General features: G+C 40.5%; 1 protein-coding gene across 4 annotated transcripts in view; it reads right to left on the minus strand.

Annotated features, from left to right (window-relative positions):
- The window catches only part of MAK (male germ cell associated kinase), a 59,600-nt gene extending 47,176 nt beyond the window's left edge, over nt 1–12,424 (minus strand). For all 4 annotated transcript variants that reach the window (XM_079777663.1, XM_079777661.1, XM_079777664.1 and 1 more), the window contains exons 1-4: nt 12,337–12,424; nt 4,319–4,648; nt 2,842–2,896; nt 2,056–2,177 (exon numbers count right to left, since the gene is read on the minus strand). In XM_079777663.1, the coding sequence (XP_079633789.1) occupies nt 2,056–2,177; nt 2,842–2,896; nt 4,319–4,419 (278 nt within the window). In that variant the 5' untranslated portion in view covers nt 4,420–4,648; nt 12,337–12,424. The remainder of the gene's footprint in view (nt 1–2,055; nt 2,178–2,841; nt 2,897–4,318; nt 4,649–12,336) is intronic.
- Nucleotides 12,425–18,970: the final 6,546 nt, after the last annotated feature.

An 18,970-nucleotide genomic window follows, 5' to 3' on the forward strand; every position in this document is an offset into this window, starting at 1 on the left:
ATTTTTATCCTTGCCAATAATTTAATTTTGCAAAAAGAATGCTATATGCTGAAGGTACAGTTTATAGTATCAGAACAAAGGTTAATGTATATTGGTCTCCAATTGAAATGGAAATGTTTACTTGAACAAAAAAGGCTTTTAAATTAATCTGGATCCACAAAACAATGTTTCAGGAAGTTAAGCTACCAAAAACTAAGTGTAAAATTACCACTTAATCTCAAACAGCCTTTTACCATATACACTTGTTAATGATTAAATTTGTACCTTTGATAGTGAATAATTTTCTAAATATCACTTTTATTTCCACTTAATTTAGAAAAGCAGAATTGAATAATGAAATTCTAAAGTTGATTCTTTTTAGTGTTCATTTGCTATTACATTGACCACTTCCACTGACATATATTTATATGTACTTGATTTTTTTCTTCAACAAGTACATTTCAATATATCACGCATATGTTTATCATTTCATATATTTTAAACAGCATAATTAGAAGCCAAAAAGTTAAGATTACCCATAATTTCACCACCTAATTAAGAAACTATTTTGATTTTTCAGTATTCTAATGCAATTCTAATCCATTTGCATATATAACTTTTATATTGTGTCAATGTTATATAGATGCAATTTTGATTTCTGATTTTTATCTACTTATAAGAATTTTCATAATCTTATATAATTATTACTTTTAATGGCTACAAAATAATTCTATCAATATTATGCACTATAATTACCAGCTTATTCTACCATTGATAGTTATTTCTTTTAAAATAGTTTAGAACTAACTAAAGCTTGGTATAGTCATTTAACAGAACATACTGTAATTATGAAGATTATATATCAGCATTAAAAAATGCCTGTAAGTGAATGAATCAAATAAAATAGTATCACCACTAAAATTACAATATGCAAAAATCATGCATGCTTGTATAGATAGAAAGAACTCTAGAAAATAAATACTGATTTGGGAGGTAATGTTATGATGATATCAGCTTGGAAAATCATAGGCATTCAATCAGTATTTTTTTGAATGACAGAAAAATATGATTTAAGAAAAATTCCCTCATCATCCTGAGGCCTTGAGTATATGTGTGTACGAAAGAAATACCGAGAAAGAAATCAACATCGTTCTACTGGGAAATTTATTTCTAAAGTATCTGAAGATCGTTTGTTCAACTCTAGCTTTAAAAGCAGGCAAAATTTTGGACATTAATCTCTCAGATGTGACGGGCAGCTACCTCCAAAATATTATCCTCCCCACCCTGCCTGTGTGGCTCTGCGGTTGAGCGGCAGGAGGTCACGGTTCGATTCTATGGTCAGGGCACATGCCCAGGTTGCGGGTTGTGGACTCAATACCCAGTGGGGGGAAGAGGGGGTAGGCATACAGAAGGCAGCCAATCAATGATTCTCTCTCCTCATTGATGTTTCATCTCTCTGTCTCCCTCTCCTTCCCTCTCTGAAGTCAATAAAAATTGTATTTTAAAAAATAAAATATTAATCTCTGAAGCTCATGGCAGATGACTGAAGCTTTCCTCTTTAGATTCTGTTCATAGGCTTAAAAATTAAAATGAGAATTTCCTTGGGATGGGTAACATTAAGTTTTATCATTCACTTAAGCATTCTAATTAATGAGTTTATTAGGTCCTTTTTAGAAAGCTACCCATCCCTCCATCCATCCTTTATTAACCTTTCACAAGATACTTGGGAGAGCAATAAAGATAATTTTCTCAATTTTGCCCAAGACCAGTTTTACTACTGAGTATTAAATTATAAATAAATAGATCTTTGTTTCAAAAAGTATAGATAGTATGGGTGTTTTTATGAAACATTAATTTTGACTTTTAAAAGATTATAGCAGAAAAAAATGGTGGCTATGTCATAGCTAGTTCTTCAATGTTAGATATTATCCTTTGATGATGATAACTAATTAATTTAAATCCACCTTTTGAAGAGATAATCTGAACATTTTAAAGTGTGACATATTGAAGGGATCTGAAATTTATGGAGTATCGAGATAATGGGGAAAATATAATTTTCATAAAATACAGACATACCTGTCTTTCATTAATTGATAGAGGTTTTCTTTCATATATTCAAATATAAAATAAAGATGGTCATTTTCTCTGATAACTTCTTTTAGTTTAATCACGTTGGCATGATTAAGTTTCTTCAGAGACTGCAACACAGCAAATAAGTAATAACATTCTTATAGCAAAGTTATAGAAGTTGGCAAAATCTCATCAATGCTAGGTATGATAATGATCTTAAGTAATAGTCTATTTCTTATGCATTCATTAATGAATTAAGTTTTAACATCTACAATATTTATGTCTAAAAAATCTTAGAACACCTATTTAAAGTAAGCAGTAAACTGTTTTAAGCAATGAATGTAAGTGTGAAAATAAACCAAGTCAACAATATGTCACTTTTTTCTCAGTCTATTAACTAGGTTGACCTTTGGTCTGATTTTACTATCTAAAATCCCATGCAAAAGTCTCCAAAAAATTTATAGAAGTCATACAGCATAAAATATAAAGAAATGGTATATAGTGAATTAAAAAGTTGTCTTTCCTTTGATAATATAAGTTAAAATGCTCTTTTACAAGTGAGAGTGTACTTTCAAATATATAATTATAGTTATTTTCTGTTCTCTACTGACATTCTGATGAGAAATGAGAAATTACTTTAGAAAGATAAAGGAAAAAGTAAAAAATATAATTATTGTTGTACTGCTTCCTACAGAGAGAAGAATAGTCTCCTTAGCCACCATCCTCAGAAATGAGAGAGCTGTGAGGTAGAGCTAAGGCCTTCTCCTGTTCGTTTCACCTCTAGGATTTTACCTTAACTTCTCTCAAGTTCATACATTCATCCCAAGAATAGAACTTTCTCTTCATCCTGAAATTTAAAGAAGTTAGTTTAGTGTATGGGGACTAAGAACTTGAAAACATAAATTATAACGTTGGCTTTCTTACTGGTATTAGTTCACTTTGGGCAAGCTATGATATCACTCTTCTCTCCTCCTTAAAAACAAATCACCTCCCTTCTATACATCTCAAGGCTATTTGGTACAAGTTCGCGACTTTGTCATATGTTTTATTTAAAACATAAATATGAAATACTATAATTAGATGGAGTAGGGAAAGAAATGACAAATTTTGGCAGCAAATTTAGTAAAATATTTTGTCTGACAACTTGTATATCATTACCTCAGCTTTAAACAAGAGGCCCATAAAGTTAACTGATTTATTTAAATCAACAATAATTCAGAAGTAACCAAACTTTAGAAATAGCTTTCTTGAATTTTGTTTTTACTTCCCCTCTTCCATGCTAATGTTGGTTACCATCCTATATAATAAGAGAGGAATATGCTAATTATCCATTACGCCTTGAGGCGTAATGACCAACCAACCAACTGACCAACTGCATAACGACCAGATCTGCAGGAGGGTGGGGCAGCGAACTACAAGTGGGCAGCAAAAAGCTAAGGAGGGAGCAGGGCAGCAAGCTATGAGGGGGCAGGGGGGCGGGGGAAGCTACAGGAGGGTGGGGCAGCAGGCAGAGAGCTACAGGAGGGCGGCAGAGAGCTAGTGGTGCATGGATTTGTGCACAGGGCTACTAGTTAGAGATAAATCTATAAATAGTGAATTTAGGGTAATAAAGTAATTCCACTATATATACCATAGATAGAGATTATATTATTTATATGAATGGATTTTTAGTCACCATATAAAATGGGAGACAAGAAAAAATAGGATTCATGTTCTAAAAAATGTTTCTTCAGGTGTAGAAATTACAAGGCTGGATAATGAAAAATAAAAACCCTATATGCCCTACTGTTTTCATTTAGTATTATAATTTCCTATTGAAATGTCCTAGAAGATTCCCAGGAAGCTTAGAGTTTTCCTTATTTATCAAACTAACCCATAGGGATTATTCTGAGCCTCTACAAGAGTGTAATACACAGGGGTAAGGAAATAAATAAAGGAAAGGCAGCACAAAGAATTAGCAACACATCATGGTAGTCAAGAATGTAGCTGTGGAACTGTTCTGCCTGGATTCAAATCCTCACTCAGCAGCTCACTGATTATATGACCTTGGAAAGATTACTTAATAACCGCTCTGTGCCTTAAATTCCTTAGCTATAAAGTAGAAACTACTGCATAAAAAAAGCTTATTGTAAACTGCTTAGTTCAGCACTCAATAAATACTAGATGTACTAAAATATATGATCGTCTATATAAGACATGTATTCACAAGCACACAAAGGAAAATAAAGATGTGTTTCAAAGGTAAACTTTGCAGGGTCCTATACGGTACCTTTTGATGGCCACCAGCTCCCCAGATTCATTACTCTTGCCCATCAGCACACTCCCATAGGTGCCATCCCCCAGCTGTCGCATGGTCGTGTACCGGTTCATCTTGGAAAAATAATGCGGCAGAAGTTGTTGATTGCAATGGCTTCTTTGTCGAAAATAAATTTAAATGCTTCTTTATTTTTATTTGTTTTTGCTGTTAGACTGTTGTTGCTATACTGGTAACAGGTTTGTCATCATTAAACACAGGCTCTTCCCCAAGATTATGTAGGTTCATGAGCTACAGCAATAAGGAATGTGGCAAGGAAACAGTGTATCCATTCTTATGAACACCCTATAAAAACAAGAATAAAAACCATTTTCATTAAAGAATCTCTTTAAAAAGTTACTGGTAATCTATATTACAGGGGAAAATTATCTCTATATATAAAACCCTAATATGCAAATAGACTGAATGGCGGAACAACCAAACAACTGGTGGCTATGATGTGCGCTGACACCAGGGGGGCGCGTGCAGAACATGGTGGGCGTTGGCCATGGCAGGATGGTGAAGCAGGTGAGCGGGGGCGCCAGACCAAGGTGGGGCACCAGTTGCTGTCATTGGGGCGAGTCTCTGGTGGTTACTGAAAAATCTTTGCTCCCGTGCACCGCGGTCCCGCCCGGTGCTGGCACCTGCTGCCGGCAATAGCCCTGCTTGCACCCACTGCCAGCACTGATCGCCCCTGAGGGCTTCTCCTGAGGGGCAATTGGGGCAGTAGCCACTGCTCGCACCCACTGACGGCACCGGCCCCGCTCACACTGCTGGCACCAGCCTCAATCACTCCATGCTGTCAGCAGGTGCGAGCAGGGCTGGCGCCATCAACGCAAAGGAGCGGCGGAGCCAGGAGCGGGGCTGCTGGCAGACAGGAGACTGGGGGCCACGGCAGGAGGGGCTGGGCGGGGGTGCAGAGGATGGGCCAAGACCCGCCCCTGTGCCCACCACAGCCTGTGGCCCACAGTTCCTTTCAAGGTGCATGAATTCATGCACTGGGCCCCTAGTAAATAATATAAATACCAATGTGTTAAACATTTGTTAGCAAATCATTTGTGCCTTTTAGAATGAAGTTCACATATAGCAGAATAACACTCATTTGGCGATTGCTTCATTTACATGGTACTGTGCTATCTATCCCATGAGTGTTTGATAAATATCGGCCAAATGATGTGTGTGATTCCTTTTTTATTGAATACAATCTATATTATTCCAAAACAGACCTTGGAAAATCAGACATCTATACTATATCAATTATTTGAATCAATGTCTGCATTGTATTTAATCTGACCCACAATCCCTTGCGTGAAACTCCTAGGCCAGATTTGTTTGGAATCCAGGAGTTTTCACGTTTTAGAAAAGTAATATGCTGCATATACCATACTAGAGGCCCAGTGCATGAAATTTGCGCACTTGTGGGGGTGTGTCCCTCAGCCTGGCCTGCGCCCTCTCGCAGTCCGGGAGCCCTCTGGGGAAGTCCGACTGATGCAGAGGTAGGAGAGGCTCCTGCCACAGCTGCTGTGCTCGCCAGCCGTGAGCCTGGCTTCTGGCTGAGTGGCGCTCCCCCTGTGGGAGCACACTGACCACCAGGGGGCAGCCCTGCATTGAGCGTCTGTTCCCTGGTGGTCACTTAACGTCATAGCGACCAGTTGTTCCACCGTTTGGTTGATTTACATATTAGCCTTTTAGTATATAGGATGTTATATAATGCCTCCCATTAGCCTCATAACCATACCTACAGGAAAATATATGAAAAGTATACTAAGTAAAATAAATAAAGACTATGAATGGCCTCACATCATTCAGGTCATATTTTGTTGCAAATGAGTTTGCACAAATTTATTTTTTAAATTTCATCTTTCAGAACTTTATGGATTTTAAAACTACAAATAAGGGATTGTGGACCTGCATGTATTTGAAGGGTACAGGTTCCAATAGATTCTGATTTTATTACTATAATTACAGAAAAACAAAGCACTAGCCTTAGTGTTTACTTCATTACAATATTTGTTTCCTCCATTGTTCTCTCATAGTTCCACATTTCAAGGAACTATTTCTTAATTCATATCTATTTTTCATTCTTATTTTGCTTTTTAATATCTCTATTACTTACAAGGCTTTATGCTTATTGCAGAATTTTGGCACCATTATAATAGAGTGTTTCAAAATGCCTTTTAGAAAAAATATAAATAAATAAATAAAATGCCCTTTATAATTTGGTACTTCATTAAAAAAGTATTCTCCTTTCATTATAACACTGTTTAATTTCTACAGAATCAAATCAAATCATCGAAATTGTTTGTCTATTACATCCATAAATTTAGGATCAACAAGGAGTGATGTCGTTCTCAAAGTAACTAAGTTTTCCAATGATAGGTTTTCTGGAGAAAGAACAAGTATAGAGAAGTACAGTAAAACTAGTTGTTTCCTATATTCAGGAATGTATTTGTTCACAGGAAAATTTGGAAGAACCCTTTGTGGCTTTTCAATAAGAGGGAGTGTGTATTAATTTATCATTTATTTTACTTCATACACGATTTCCACCCCTTCAAAGCCACAAGGGAAATCACTTAGGCTATGTTAATTCTGTGGCCAAGATCTGGAAAAAGAGATCATGATAGTAGCTTCCAGTTCTATTTAGGGGTTCCTTCATTTTTTCTCAGCTTAGGTCAAAGCAAATGGTTTTATCAAAGGCCAGCAAATGATTCCATTTATGTAGTTTTTTTGCAAATGGCCTTTACATTATACAGACACAGATTCTAAATATTAAGGTACTAATATAGAAAAAGGCAATATCCCTTTGCAGGGTACCTGACCAAAACATGTATTTGCTTTTATTAATTTTTACTTTACCTGTATAAGGAAATATAATTTTGAAAGCTCTCTTGGGTTGTTTGTTTCATACTATGTGTTATGGTTAAACTATGGACTGAAATGCATTTTCTTTGATCATTTAGAATTTTATTAAATCAGTATTTTGCAATTTACTATCAACATGTTAAATTACTTGACATTCTTTTCTAGCTACCCTATTTAAGGTGACATACTCTCTTTTAAGGAAATGATGCTCTCTATAGGTTTACTGCATAAATAACAATACCGAGAATATATTTGTCCAAAAGGACATGATGGCCATCATACCAGTAAAATCCTATCTAATAAAAGAGTAATATGCAAATTAGCCATCACTCCGCTACACGCACAAATCATGCCCACCAACCAATCAGGAGCACATATGCAAATTAACCCAACCAAGATGGCTGCAGCCACGGAGAGAGCAGGAGGCTTGGGTTTCCCTGGTAATGGAGGAAGCCAAGTTTTCCGCACACACTGGTGGACCCAGGCCTCCATTCAAGACTACAAAGTTTCAATTATAGAAGATAAATAAATCCCAACAAAAATGGCGGCAGCCACAGAGCTGGAGAGAGCAGGAGGCTTGGGTTGCCCCTGGCAATGGAGGAAGCCAAGCTCTCGCAGCTCTGGCCTGCCTTAGCCTCCACTACAAAGTTTCAATTATAGAAGATAAATAAATCCCAACAAAAATGGCTGTGGCCACGGAGCAAGCAGGAGGCTTGGTTCCGCTCAAGGCTACAAAGTTTCAATTATAGAAGATAAATAAGTCCCAGATACTAGGGCCTCCGCTTGGGTCGCTGGGGGGCATGGTTGGCCTGCAAACCACCACAGGCCCCTCACCCAGGCCACCCCACGCCCCAAGGGAACCCCTACCCTGATCTGGGACACCCTTCAGGGCAAACCAGCTGGCCCCTACCGGTGCACCAGGCCTCTATCCTATCTAATAAAAGAGTAATATGCAAATTGACCATCACTCCAACACACATGATGGCTGCCCCCATGTGGTCAAAGATGGCCGCCAAAGGATGGCCAGCAGGGGAGGGCAGTTGGGAGGGACCAGGCCTGCAAGGGAGGGCAGTAGGGGGCGATCAAGCCTGCAGGGGAGGGTAGTTAGGGGTGACCAGGCCGGCAGAGGAGGGAAGTTGGGGGTGACTGAGCCTGCAGGGAAGGGCAGTTGGGGGGGACCCAGGCCTGCAGGGGAGAGCAGTTGGGGGCGACCAGGCATGCAGGGGAGGGCAGTTAGGGGTGACCAGGCCTGCAGGGGAGGGCAGTTAGGGGCAAACAGGATGGCAGGGGAGCAGTTAGGCATCAATCAGGCTGGCAGGGGAGTAGTTAGGGGGTGGTCAGGCTGGCAGGCAGAAGCAGTTAGGGGCAATCAGGAAGGCAGGCAGGCGAGCAGTTGGGAGCCAGCAGTCCTGGATTGTGAGAGGGATGTCCGACTGCCCATTTAGGCCCGATCCCAGGGATCGGGCCTGAACGAGCAGTCGGACATCCCTCGAGGGGTCCCAGATTGGAGAGCGTGCAAGCTGGGCTGAGGGACACCCCCCAATGCACAAATTTCGTGCACTGGGCCTCTAGTTATAAAATAAAAACATAGAATTAAATAACCTATCTATGATCAGATAATCAAAGATGGAGTCAGTCTAATACTTGCATTAGCCTGAAACTGTGGGTTTTTAAAATATTTTTTTGTTGATTTCAGAGAAAGGGAGAGAGAGATAGAAACAGCAATGATGAGAGGGAATCATTGATTGATTGGTTGCCTCCTGCATGCCCCACACTAGGGATCAAGCCCACAACCCAGGCATGTGCCCTGGAGAATTGAACTGTGATCTCTTGATTCATAGGTTGATGCTCAACCACTGAGCAACACTGGCCAGGCTGAAACTGTGTTTTTTTAGTGTAGTCCCTAACTTCTAAACAATTGTCTTTTACAATCACTGATAGAGCTGAGTGCAAGAAACCACTCCTTTCTCCCAAACCATTCAGAATTACCCTACAATAAAAGCTACCCCCACCTACAGATTCCTAACCCAACTCTTTACCCTAAAATACCAAGATGCTACTGACAAATTGGAAAGTACAAGTTGTGTTCATCAATTAACAAAATCCTGGGGCTACATCAGGCTTATCCTATGCCTGAAGGACATAGTAAAAACAATAGGCCAGAAACAGTGAGGGGAAAGAAAATGTAAAGAAGAAAGGCATCTACCTGGGGCTCCCCTCATGAAAATTTTATGCTTTACTTCACCCTGAAAACTATTCAATTAATACAATTAATAGGATAATAGCATTATCTCTCCTTTGACAATTTGTTGCATACACAACAATTGTTTTCATGTGAACACCTCATTGCTTGAGAAGGAAATTAAAGAGGGAGCTGCCCAGGTGGGAACAGAAGTTCAGAGGTAAGAGGGTGTCAGAAATAGTAGTCAACACTTTACCTTGCAGGACTTAACAGCCTGTAAAAGTGGAATTAATTGGCTTTCTTTTCCACTATTAAGACCATGAACCACCACCATTACCAGTGCTATTAGCACAACAGATCATTCAGTCATCAATCACTTTCCAAATTTGGCCCCAAAGCCCAAACAGTTTAGAGTGGTTGTTGGAAACTTTGTTCCAGGCCTGACAAACTGACTTTCAAATGTACAGTGGGAATACAAAGTCTGTTTCAAGTGAGATGGCTATAGGATAGGACACATTTTTTAAACTTAAACTTCTTCTAACGCCACTTCTTCAAAATAGACTCGCCCAGGCCGTGGTATTTTGTGGAAGAGCCACACTCAAGGGGCCAAAGAGCCGCACGTGGCTCGTGAGCTGCAGTTTTTGGACCACGGGGATAGGGTATACTTACATTCAGGGCAGAATAAATTGGACATGGTCATTTCCCAGCTTCTTTCATGGGGGGGAGGGCGGGGTAGAATGGTGAAAATCATAGGTATGACCCTACCTGACCTTTTAGTAAAACAAATTTACATACTGTGCTCCCAAACAAAAATTTTGGCAAGGCCTCTTTTGATTCATATAATTACAAAATAAATAGCTTTCCAGGATGAGATGCTAACCATTTCAGCTGTCCCCTTACAATGGCCTAATGTGAAGAGGCATAGACATAAAGTTTTTTTAAAAATAAAATCATTATTCCCATGTACCTACTCACAGAAACAACTACTTTTATAAGTGTAGCATAGCAAGGTCCTAAACTGATTATTCGTCAAAAGAAATAGATTTAATTTAAGAAACAGACTGCCTATGGGTCCCCAGTTCACACACTACACTATTTCTCTACAAGTTACATATATTCTTCTCTGTTGACCTATGAAAAGCTAATTCTGCAAAATAGGCAGGTAATAATATGATTTCTTATGTACATGAAATTTCCATACATATTTATTTCCATATATATGCAGCAAGGCAAAACACAAGTACACGCAATGTAACTATGATCCTCAATTTAACAGAAATGTTAGGAACTTGGAATTTTCTACAATCAAGCTACAATATTTACTTACTTTCCTATGGGTTAAACAAACCTTATATTCTGATTTCATGAAGAAGACATTTATTTAGAGGCTTAATTATAGATCTACATTAAATAAAATACCCATATAATCTCTCTCCCATTCTCTTTTTCATATTTTTATCTAAGTGCACAATTACTGTAAACTTAGCTTTATTCTGAACAGCTTCTGCCAGTTAAGTTGGGATTTAGATAGGATTAAAGATTAACATAGAGGGCAAAAGGAGGGTAAGACTTGTGTCTGTCTGCCAGCCACTTAACAGATATCGTTTGGATATCTTCTACTTGTCTAAGTAGAACCTGCTGTAATGATATCACTCCAAGGCTGGCATTAACATTTATTTTTTAAAAAGTAATGTCTTAAAAATCACTAAATTGTTTAAAAAGCAAAACAGAAAAATGATTCCAAACTAATATGTTTACAGAAATTAAAAGGGCAGCTTTTACAATGGGAAAAACAAAGATTCTGTATTAAAATGTAAAAGCATGAGTGCTTTGTGCTAATATTCACAAATCATTTTAAAACTAAACAAAACCAAAACCCCGACGAAGAAATCAAACATCCTTGTCCAAGACCAGCCTCGCCTAGGCAGTAGCCTCCTTCCCAGAAAGTACCTCCCTTCCCCATCAGGCAGTGGTGGGTGAACTGGGGGGTGGGGGACATAAAGGAAGGCCCAAAGACTGAAAAGTAACTTCTGTCTCCACCACTAGTTTGACTCAATGGGTTGTCTGTCTGATTAAAATAAGTCTGATAACTTTGACTCTATGGAATTCCGTTATCATTAGAACAAATGTTCGCTCACTTAAAAAAATTAAACACAATCACATGAATCTTTCCTTTTAGAATTGAGGTTACAAACCACTAAAGACCAGTTTGCTCCCCCCACCTTCCAACCCATCTTATTTGCAGTAAAGAAACGGTTTTCGTTACACCGATGCTCTGAGCCTTTTTCTGCAAACCTTAAAAGGCTTCTCCCTTTTTTAGGTTGTAGTGTGTGATCTGAACTCAATTCGCTGCCTTCGGGAGACCCCGCCCGCCTTCACTCCGGAAAGTCATTTCCCCTCGAGCCAGGCTGTAGAGGGAGCGGCGGAGATGTGAGTGTGTGTGTGTGTGTGTGTGTGTGTGTGTGTGAGTGTGTGTGTGTGTGTGTGTGTGAGTGTGTGTGTGTGAGTGTGTGTGTGTGTGTGTGTGTGTGTGAGTGTGTGTGTGTGAGTGTGTGTGTGTGTGTGTGTGTGTGTTTGGGGCGGGGGTGGGGGGGTGGAGGGGGACTAAGGAAGAGGTTCGGGGGAGGGGTCCCTCAGATCACGGGTGTCCCGCCGTCACCCTCCCACCTGGGACCAAACCTCGCCGTCTAGAAGCGCAGGAAAGTGATCGGGGAGCATCGGAGAGCAGGACCGCGTCGGCGCAGGCCGCCCGCCCCGCCCGCCCCGCCCCTCCCGGCCTCCTCCCGCTACCGGCGTCCAGGCCCCTTCTCTCCTTGGAGGTTGGCCCTGGTAGGATTGGGCGTCGAGGGGACATGTCGGGCCGGCCACCACGACAGGTTCGGACTGGGCTGGGCGGAGGGCGGAGGCCCCGCAGCCGGCTCAGGAATACCTGCCCGCGCCGGCCGCTTACCTCTTCTGCTTGGGTGTGAGGCTCGGGCGTCTTGTGTGTTTCATCTCCTAGGAAACGGCAGGGGCGCGCCAGCTCCTGCGCATCCGGCCGGTTGACACCCGCCCACAGAGGGGCGTGGCCTAGACGACAGGCCCCTCCCACCCTGCCAGCCCCGCCCCATCCTGCGCAGCTCGGCTCCCTGAAGGGCGGGGCTTCCGGGAACACCTGGGCGTCCTTTGAGCTCATTTACATTTCTGCCTTTTGGGTCTCTGCCATTTAGATTTGGGGTTTGGGAGAGTCTTGATGACCTTTTCAGTTCTCTATAGAAAGTTGATTGGTTTGCCTTTTATTTTGTTTGGTGTTTGCTCCAATTCATTCTACCAAGTCTTGCTTGATTCACTAAATCTGGTACCCAGACTTGGGAAGGGCAAGATAGAGCATATCTTGGCTCTTCTATTGCATTTCCTCTTATATTGGTCAATTCCTCAAGTGTGTGTTATCTCTTAGGCCACACTTCTAAGTTTGTTTTTATTTATTCATTCAGAGAACCTACTCAGTTGCAGTCACAGTGTTAGATGGTGGTATTTACACGATAAATGAATGAATGTGTGAATAAATGAATAAACAGTAGTAGCTAGCCTAGAGTTTGAGAGGAGGATACCAGTACACTTATGTTACTGCCAGAAAACCCAAAAAAACACCCTACAACAGGAACTTGCATTTTACAGTCTGGTAGGAGCTGACTTTTAGGCTTGGTTGACTTTTGTTTTTACAGAGATATTCTTATCAAATTATTCCTTGGATTTGTTTTACTGAGCCACTGCTTTGCATTAGAAGCATTTAAATTTTATTTTAAACATAGAACAATTTATTTTCATTTTTTTCAAATATAAATTATTGGATAAATAAAAAACAGGCAAATTTAAAACGAGAAAATGAATATTATCTCCCTCTGTTTACTGTTTAATAATTTGCTATATTTTTCCCAGTTTATTTTTAAACCAAAAATGTTATTAAACATAAAAGCTGGTATCACTTAAGAAGCCAGTCCTCTAAACAAATAAATGATTTTCACACTAAACAAGGAAAACCATTTATCACCATATAAATAGATTTTCCACTAAAGCAAGAATATGGATGTGTTGGTTTTTACCATGTTCACAGCTTGTAGCTTTCTACCAGAGCAAGTACGTCAGTGCCACTCAATGATACACAACATTGTCTTGGCTAAGTGCTGAAGCCCTCTAGACCTTCATCAGAGACTGTCCCAGAAGTTGCAGGCAGAAGCCAGGGAGGGGCTCAGTCCAAAGACATTAAACCCAAAGCACTTGATTGGAACTTTAGGCACAAAACATCCCTGTGGAGGACCATGACCATGTTGAAGGGGCGGGGTTGGGAACCTGAGATCAGGCTTATCTGTCAAGAAGCAACTACTTTACTGCATTATGTTTAAACAGACTATTCAGTTGACTTCATTCCTGTCACAAATAAGTCTGTCCTGCTCAGGAGGAAGTAATAAATTATATCACCTTGAGTATGTTTGCTTCTGTCAAATGAATTTGTGGAACTGATCTTTATCTATATGTTTCTAGGTCCAGCAATTTTGTTTATATGTTACATTCACTGACTTAGGAGATTTTATTGTAATATGATATATCATCAAGTTCCTGTTCAAAATGAAGCTCAAAAGTTGAAATAAAAATTTAAAAATACTAGAGGGACATCATAAAGACAAGTGACTAATGAAATTCCAATTTTCATTCCCAGCTTTTTTGATTTCTTAAAATGCGTATTTCTTGATTGGAGTCAAAATGGAACATTTGGGGGAAGTTATGTTAAAAAAGAAACCACTTCAGGAAATCAAGGAAGCTTTTTAAGAATAGGAGGTACATGTCAGGAGGTACATGTATGCTTTCGATCTTTAAAACACCACACAAGTCTTTCAGTGTGGTTTTTAATCGGCTTCATACAGAGATTTTAGAGCTATTTACTTAGATATGATTTTATAAGGTCAAGATATATAGTTTTTTTAATAAAAAGACATTTTTCTTTCACGGCCAGTGTTGCTCAGTGGTTGAGCATTGACCTATAAACTAGGAAATCATAGTTCAATTCCTGGTCGGGGCACATGCCCAGGTTTCTGGCTCGATCCCCAGGGTGGGGTGTGCAGCCAATCGATAATTCTCTCTCCACATTGATGTTTCTATCTCTCTCCCCCTCTCCCTTCCTCTCAGAAAATGATAAAAATATATATATTTTTAAAAGTAGTAGTTTTAGGAAAAAATAAAATTAGCGTGTGATGGTTCCCTGATCATATGTATTGCCTATGTCAATGAGAATTTTAATATATGTGCATTGAAAGGAAATTAATGAGAAGAAATATTTTAGAGGCCGGGAAGGGACCAAGGGAGGGCTCCAGGGCGTGTCCAGCCTGTCTCACCCAGTCCCGCTGGACCCTAGCAGCAAGCTAACCTACCGGTTGGAGCGTCTGCCCCCTGGTGGTCAGTGCGTGTCATAGAGACTGGTTGAGTGGTCGAATGAACAGTTGGATGCTTAGCATATTAGGCTTTTATTATGTAGATACTGATTCTGAGGAATTCTTTGTTGTCTGGCTTTTTAGTGGATCATCTTAGAGCTGAAATATATTTAGAATTTGAATATGGTAAATATTTGCAGCTGAGATGACTCCAGCTTAATTGGCTTCTGCTAGCAAAAGATGATTTATACAGTAGAGCAAAAATAGTCCACAATTATTTATGAAAAAATGACAGTTCTGGAAATTTGCTGCTGTTTTTTTATTAGAAACTAGAGGCCCGGTGCACAAAATTTGTGAACTAGGGGGTGTCCCTCAGCCCAGCCTGCACACTCTCCAATCTGGGACCCCTCAGGGGATGTCCGACTGCCGGGATTGGGCCTAAACTGGCAGTTGGACATCCCTCTCACAATCCAGGTCTGCTGGCTCCTAACCACTCGCCTGCCTGGCTGCCTGATTGCCCCTAACCGCTCCCCTGCCGGCCTGATTGACACCTAACTGCTCCCCTGCCAGCCCGATCACCTCCAACTGCCCTCCCCTGCTGGCCCGATCACCCCCAATTGCCCTCTTCTGCAGGCCTGGTTGCCCCCAACTGCCCTCCCCTGCCAGCCATCTTGTGACAATGTGGGGGCGGCCATCTTGTGGTGGCCATCTTGTGATGACATGGGGTGGCCATCTTGTGGCAACGTGGGGGTGTCTATCTTGTGGTGGCCATCCTGTGATGACGTGGGATGTGGCTATCTTGTGATGACATGGGCGGCCATCTTGTGATGACGTGAGGTGGCTATCTTGTGATGACTTGGGGCGGCCATCTTGTGATAACGTGGAGGCAACCATCTTGTGACAATGTGGGGCAGCCATCTTGTCACATGAGGTCATGAGGGTCAATTTGCATATTACCTCTTTATTATATAGGATGAGGAGTCTAGAAAATTCAACAGCTCTCCACTTCCCCACCTCAACAAACACAATTCCAGACTTTTAATTTTTTAGCTATCTGAATTGCCTCAATTTTCATGTTCACTTTGTAGGTATGGATTTAACTGATGTTGAAGCCAAATGATAAATGCTGGAAGAGGAACATCATTGAATTTGATCAGTGGGTTTCACCGTCTTGCTGATCATTTCAGGAGAAAGTTGCAACATCAACACATGCAGGATCTCTACATTCTTCCCTTCTCTTTACCTTACCAAGATGTGGTGGGATGCTAAGTGATCCACAATGTGTAATCCTCATGAATACTCCTTCCATAAATGTAAAAAAAATTTTAAGTGTCTTGGAGTAACTTCAGAGTGGATACACATCTTCAAGAATATAGCAGTTTCTCATGAAAACACAGTAGAAATAAAGGACTTCCTTTAGACTATTCTTCTTTTTCTGAAGTTATTTCCTTTCTAGAGGAATATTTATATAGAGGTGTCTAGTTTAATTTAAGAAATGCAAGGATTTCACTTTATAAAAATTTGAGGTAAGATTTATATACCAGACCTTAAGTGTACAATTCATTGGGTTTTTATAAATATATATCCCTGTGTTATCACCACCCTGATTAAGGGATAGAACATTTCCTTTATTCCAGAAAGATCCCTCATGTCTCTAACCTGCCAATCCCTACGCTTCTTCCCTATGGGCCATCTTCATTAATTTTTATTATTATAGATTAGTTTTGTCTGTTCTTGAACTTCATTTAAATGGGATCATAGAAGATGTACTCTTTTTGTGCCCTGCTGCTTTTGTTCAACATATGTTTTGAAATTCATCTGTTTTGTTGTGTTTATCTGTAATTTATTTTTGAAATTACAGAAGAGCATTCCATTGTATGAATTTACCATAATTTGTTTATTGACCTTCCTGTTCATTGACATTTGGTTAATATAGAGAAAACTGCTATAATAATTATTATGTAAATCTTTTTTGTGGAAATATGCTTTCATTTCTTTGGAGTCAATATCTAGGAGTGAAATTGCTGGGAAGTATACATTAAACTTTAAAAGAAACTGCCAAATAGTTTTCTAAAGTAGTTGTACCACTTAATGATTCTACCAGCCATGTATGACAATTCAAGTTTGCTCCACATCCTTGCTAACATTTGGCATTATGCTTTAAAAAAGAAAATTAGCCATTCTACTAATTGCACAATCTCTTATATAGTTTTTTAAAAATTATCTTTATTTTTGAAAGTATTACAGATATCCCCTTTTTCCTCCCATTGACCCCTTCCACCCTGCCCCTCCCCCTGAGGCCTACTGCACTATGGTTTGTGTCCATGGGTTTTACATATCCTATATAATAAAGCGGGAATATGCTAATTGACCATCACACCCTCACAAAGATGGCAGCGCCCATAGCCAATAAGAAGGTAATATGCTAATTGACCGCCACACCCTCAAAGATGGCGGCGCCTGCAGCCACAAGATGGCGGCACCCAGTTCCCTCAGCCCCACCGGGGTGGCAGGTGTGTGGCATGGCCAGGCCCACCCCCTGGCGGGTCTGGCCGCTCCGCGCACCTGCCTCTGGAGTCCCCCAGTCTCCTCAGCCCCACAGCCACCCAGGGCCGGCCCAAGGCACAGGCAAGCCTTGGATGTTGGCTGCCCAGCTGATGGCCAAGGTGCAGGCAAGCCTCGGATGGTGGCTGAGGCACAGGCAAGCCTCGGATGGCGGCTGCCCAGCCAAAGCCTGAGGCTCAGGCAAGCCTCAGATGGTGGCTGCCCAGCCGCCCAGGGCCGCCTGAGGCTCAGGTAACCAGGGCTGGCCGAGGCTTGCGCTGCCGGCAGTGGCAGCAGCAGAGGTGTGATGGGGGCATCGCCTTTCCCTGATCGCCGGGTCGCCTCCCGTCCCTGAGGGCTTCCAGACTGTGAGAGGGGGCAGGCCAGGCTGAGGGACCCCCCTCCAGTGCATGAATTTTTATGCACTGGTCCTCTAGTATGGATATAAGTTCTTTGGTGAATCTCTTCCCTCTGAGATTCATCAGTCTGTTGCATGCTTCCATGTCTCTGGATATATTTTGTCCATCAGTTTACTTTGTTCATTAGATTCCACATATAAGTGAGATCATGTGATACTTGTCTTTCTCTGACTGGCTTATTTCCCTTAGCATAATACACTCCAGGTCCCTCCATGCTGTCTCAAAGGGTTAGAGATCCTTCTTTTTTACTGATGCATAGTATCCCATGATGTAAATGTACCACAGCATTTTTATCTACTCATCTACTGATGGGCACTTGGGCTCTTTTCAGAGCTTAGCCATTATAAATTGTGCTGCTATGAACATAGGAGTGCATACATTCTTTCTGGCTGTTGTTTCGGGTTTCTTCAGATATATTCCTAGAAGTGGGGCCACTGGGTCAAATGGCAGTTCCATTTTTAAGTTTTTGAGGAAACTCCATACTGTTTTCCATAATGGCTGTACCAGTCTGCATTCCCACCAGCAGTGTACTAGGGTTCCCTTTTCTCCACATCCTCACCAACACTTGTCATTTGTTGATTTATTGATGGTAGCCATTCTGGCAAGTATAAGGTGATACCTCATTGTCAGTTTAATTTGCATCTCTCTGATGATTAGTGACTTTGAGCATTTTTTCATGTGTCTCTTGGCCATCTGTATGTCCTTTTTTGGAGAAGTGTCTATTCAGGTCCTTTGCCCATTTTTAAATTGGATTGTTTGTCTTCCTTTTGTTAGTTGTGTGAGTAAAAGACTGTACTTGGAAAACTATAGGACATTGAAAAAAGAAATAGAGAATGATACAAACAAATGGAAGAATATACCATGTTCATGGATTGAAAGAATTAACATCATTAAAATGTCCATACTACCCAAAGCAATCTATAAATACAACATTATCCCTTTTAAAATACCAATAGCATATTTCATGGATCTAGAACAAATATCCCAAAAACTTATATGCAATCAAAAAAGACTCTGAATAGCCACAGCAATCTTGAGAAAGAAGAACAAAGTAGAAGGACTCACAATACTGAATATCAAATTATACTACAAAGCCATTGTAATTAAAATAGCCTGGTACTGGCAAAAGAGCAGGCATATAGATCAATGGAATAGAACAGAGAACCCAGAAATCTACCCAAGCCATTACACTCAATTAATAATTGAAAAGGAGGCA

This window comes from Cnephaeus nilssonii (assembly GCF_951640355.1).
Source record: "Cnephaeus nilssonii genome assembly, chromosome: 7".
Classification (NCBI taxonomy): domain Eukaryota; kingdom Metazoa; phylum Chordata; class Mammalia; order Chiroptera; family Vespertilionidae; genus Cnephaeus; species Cnephaeus nilssonii.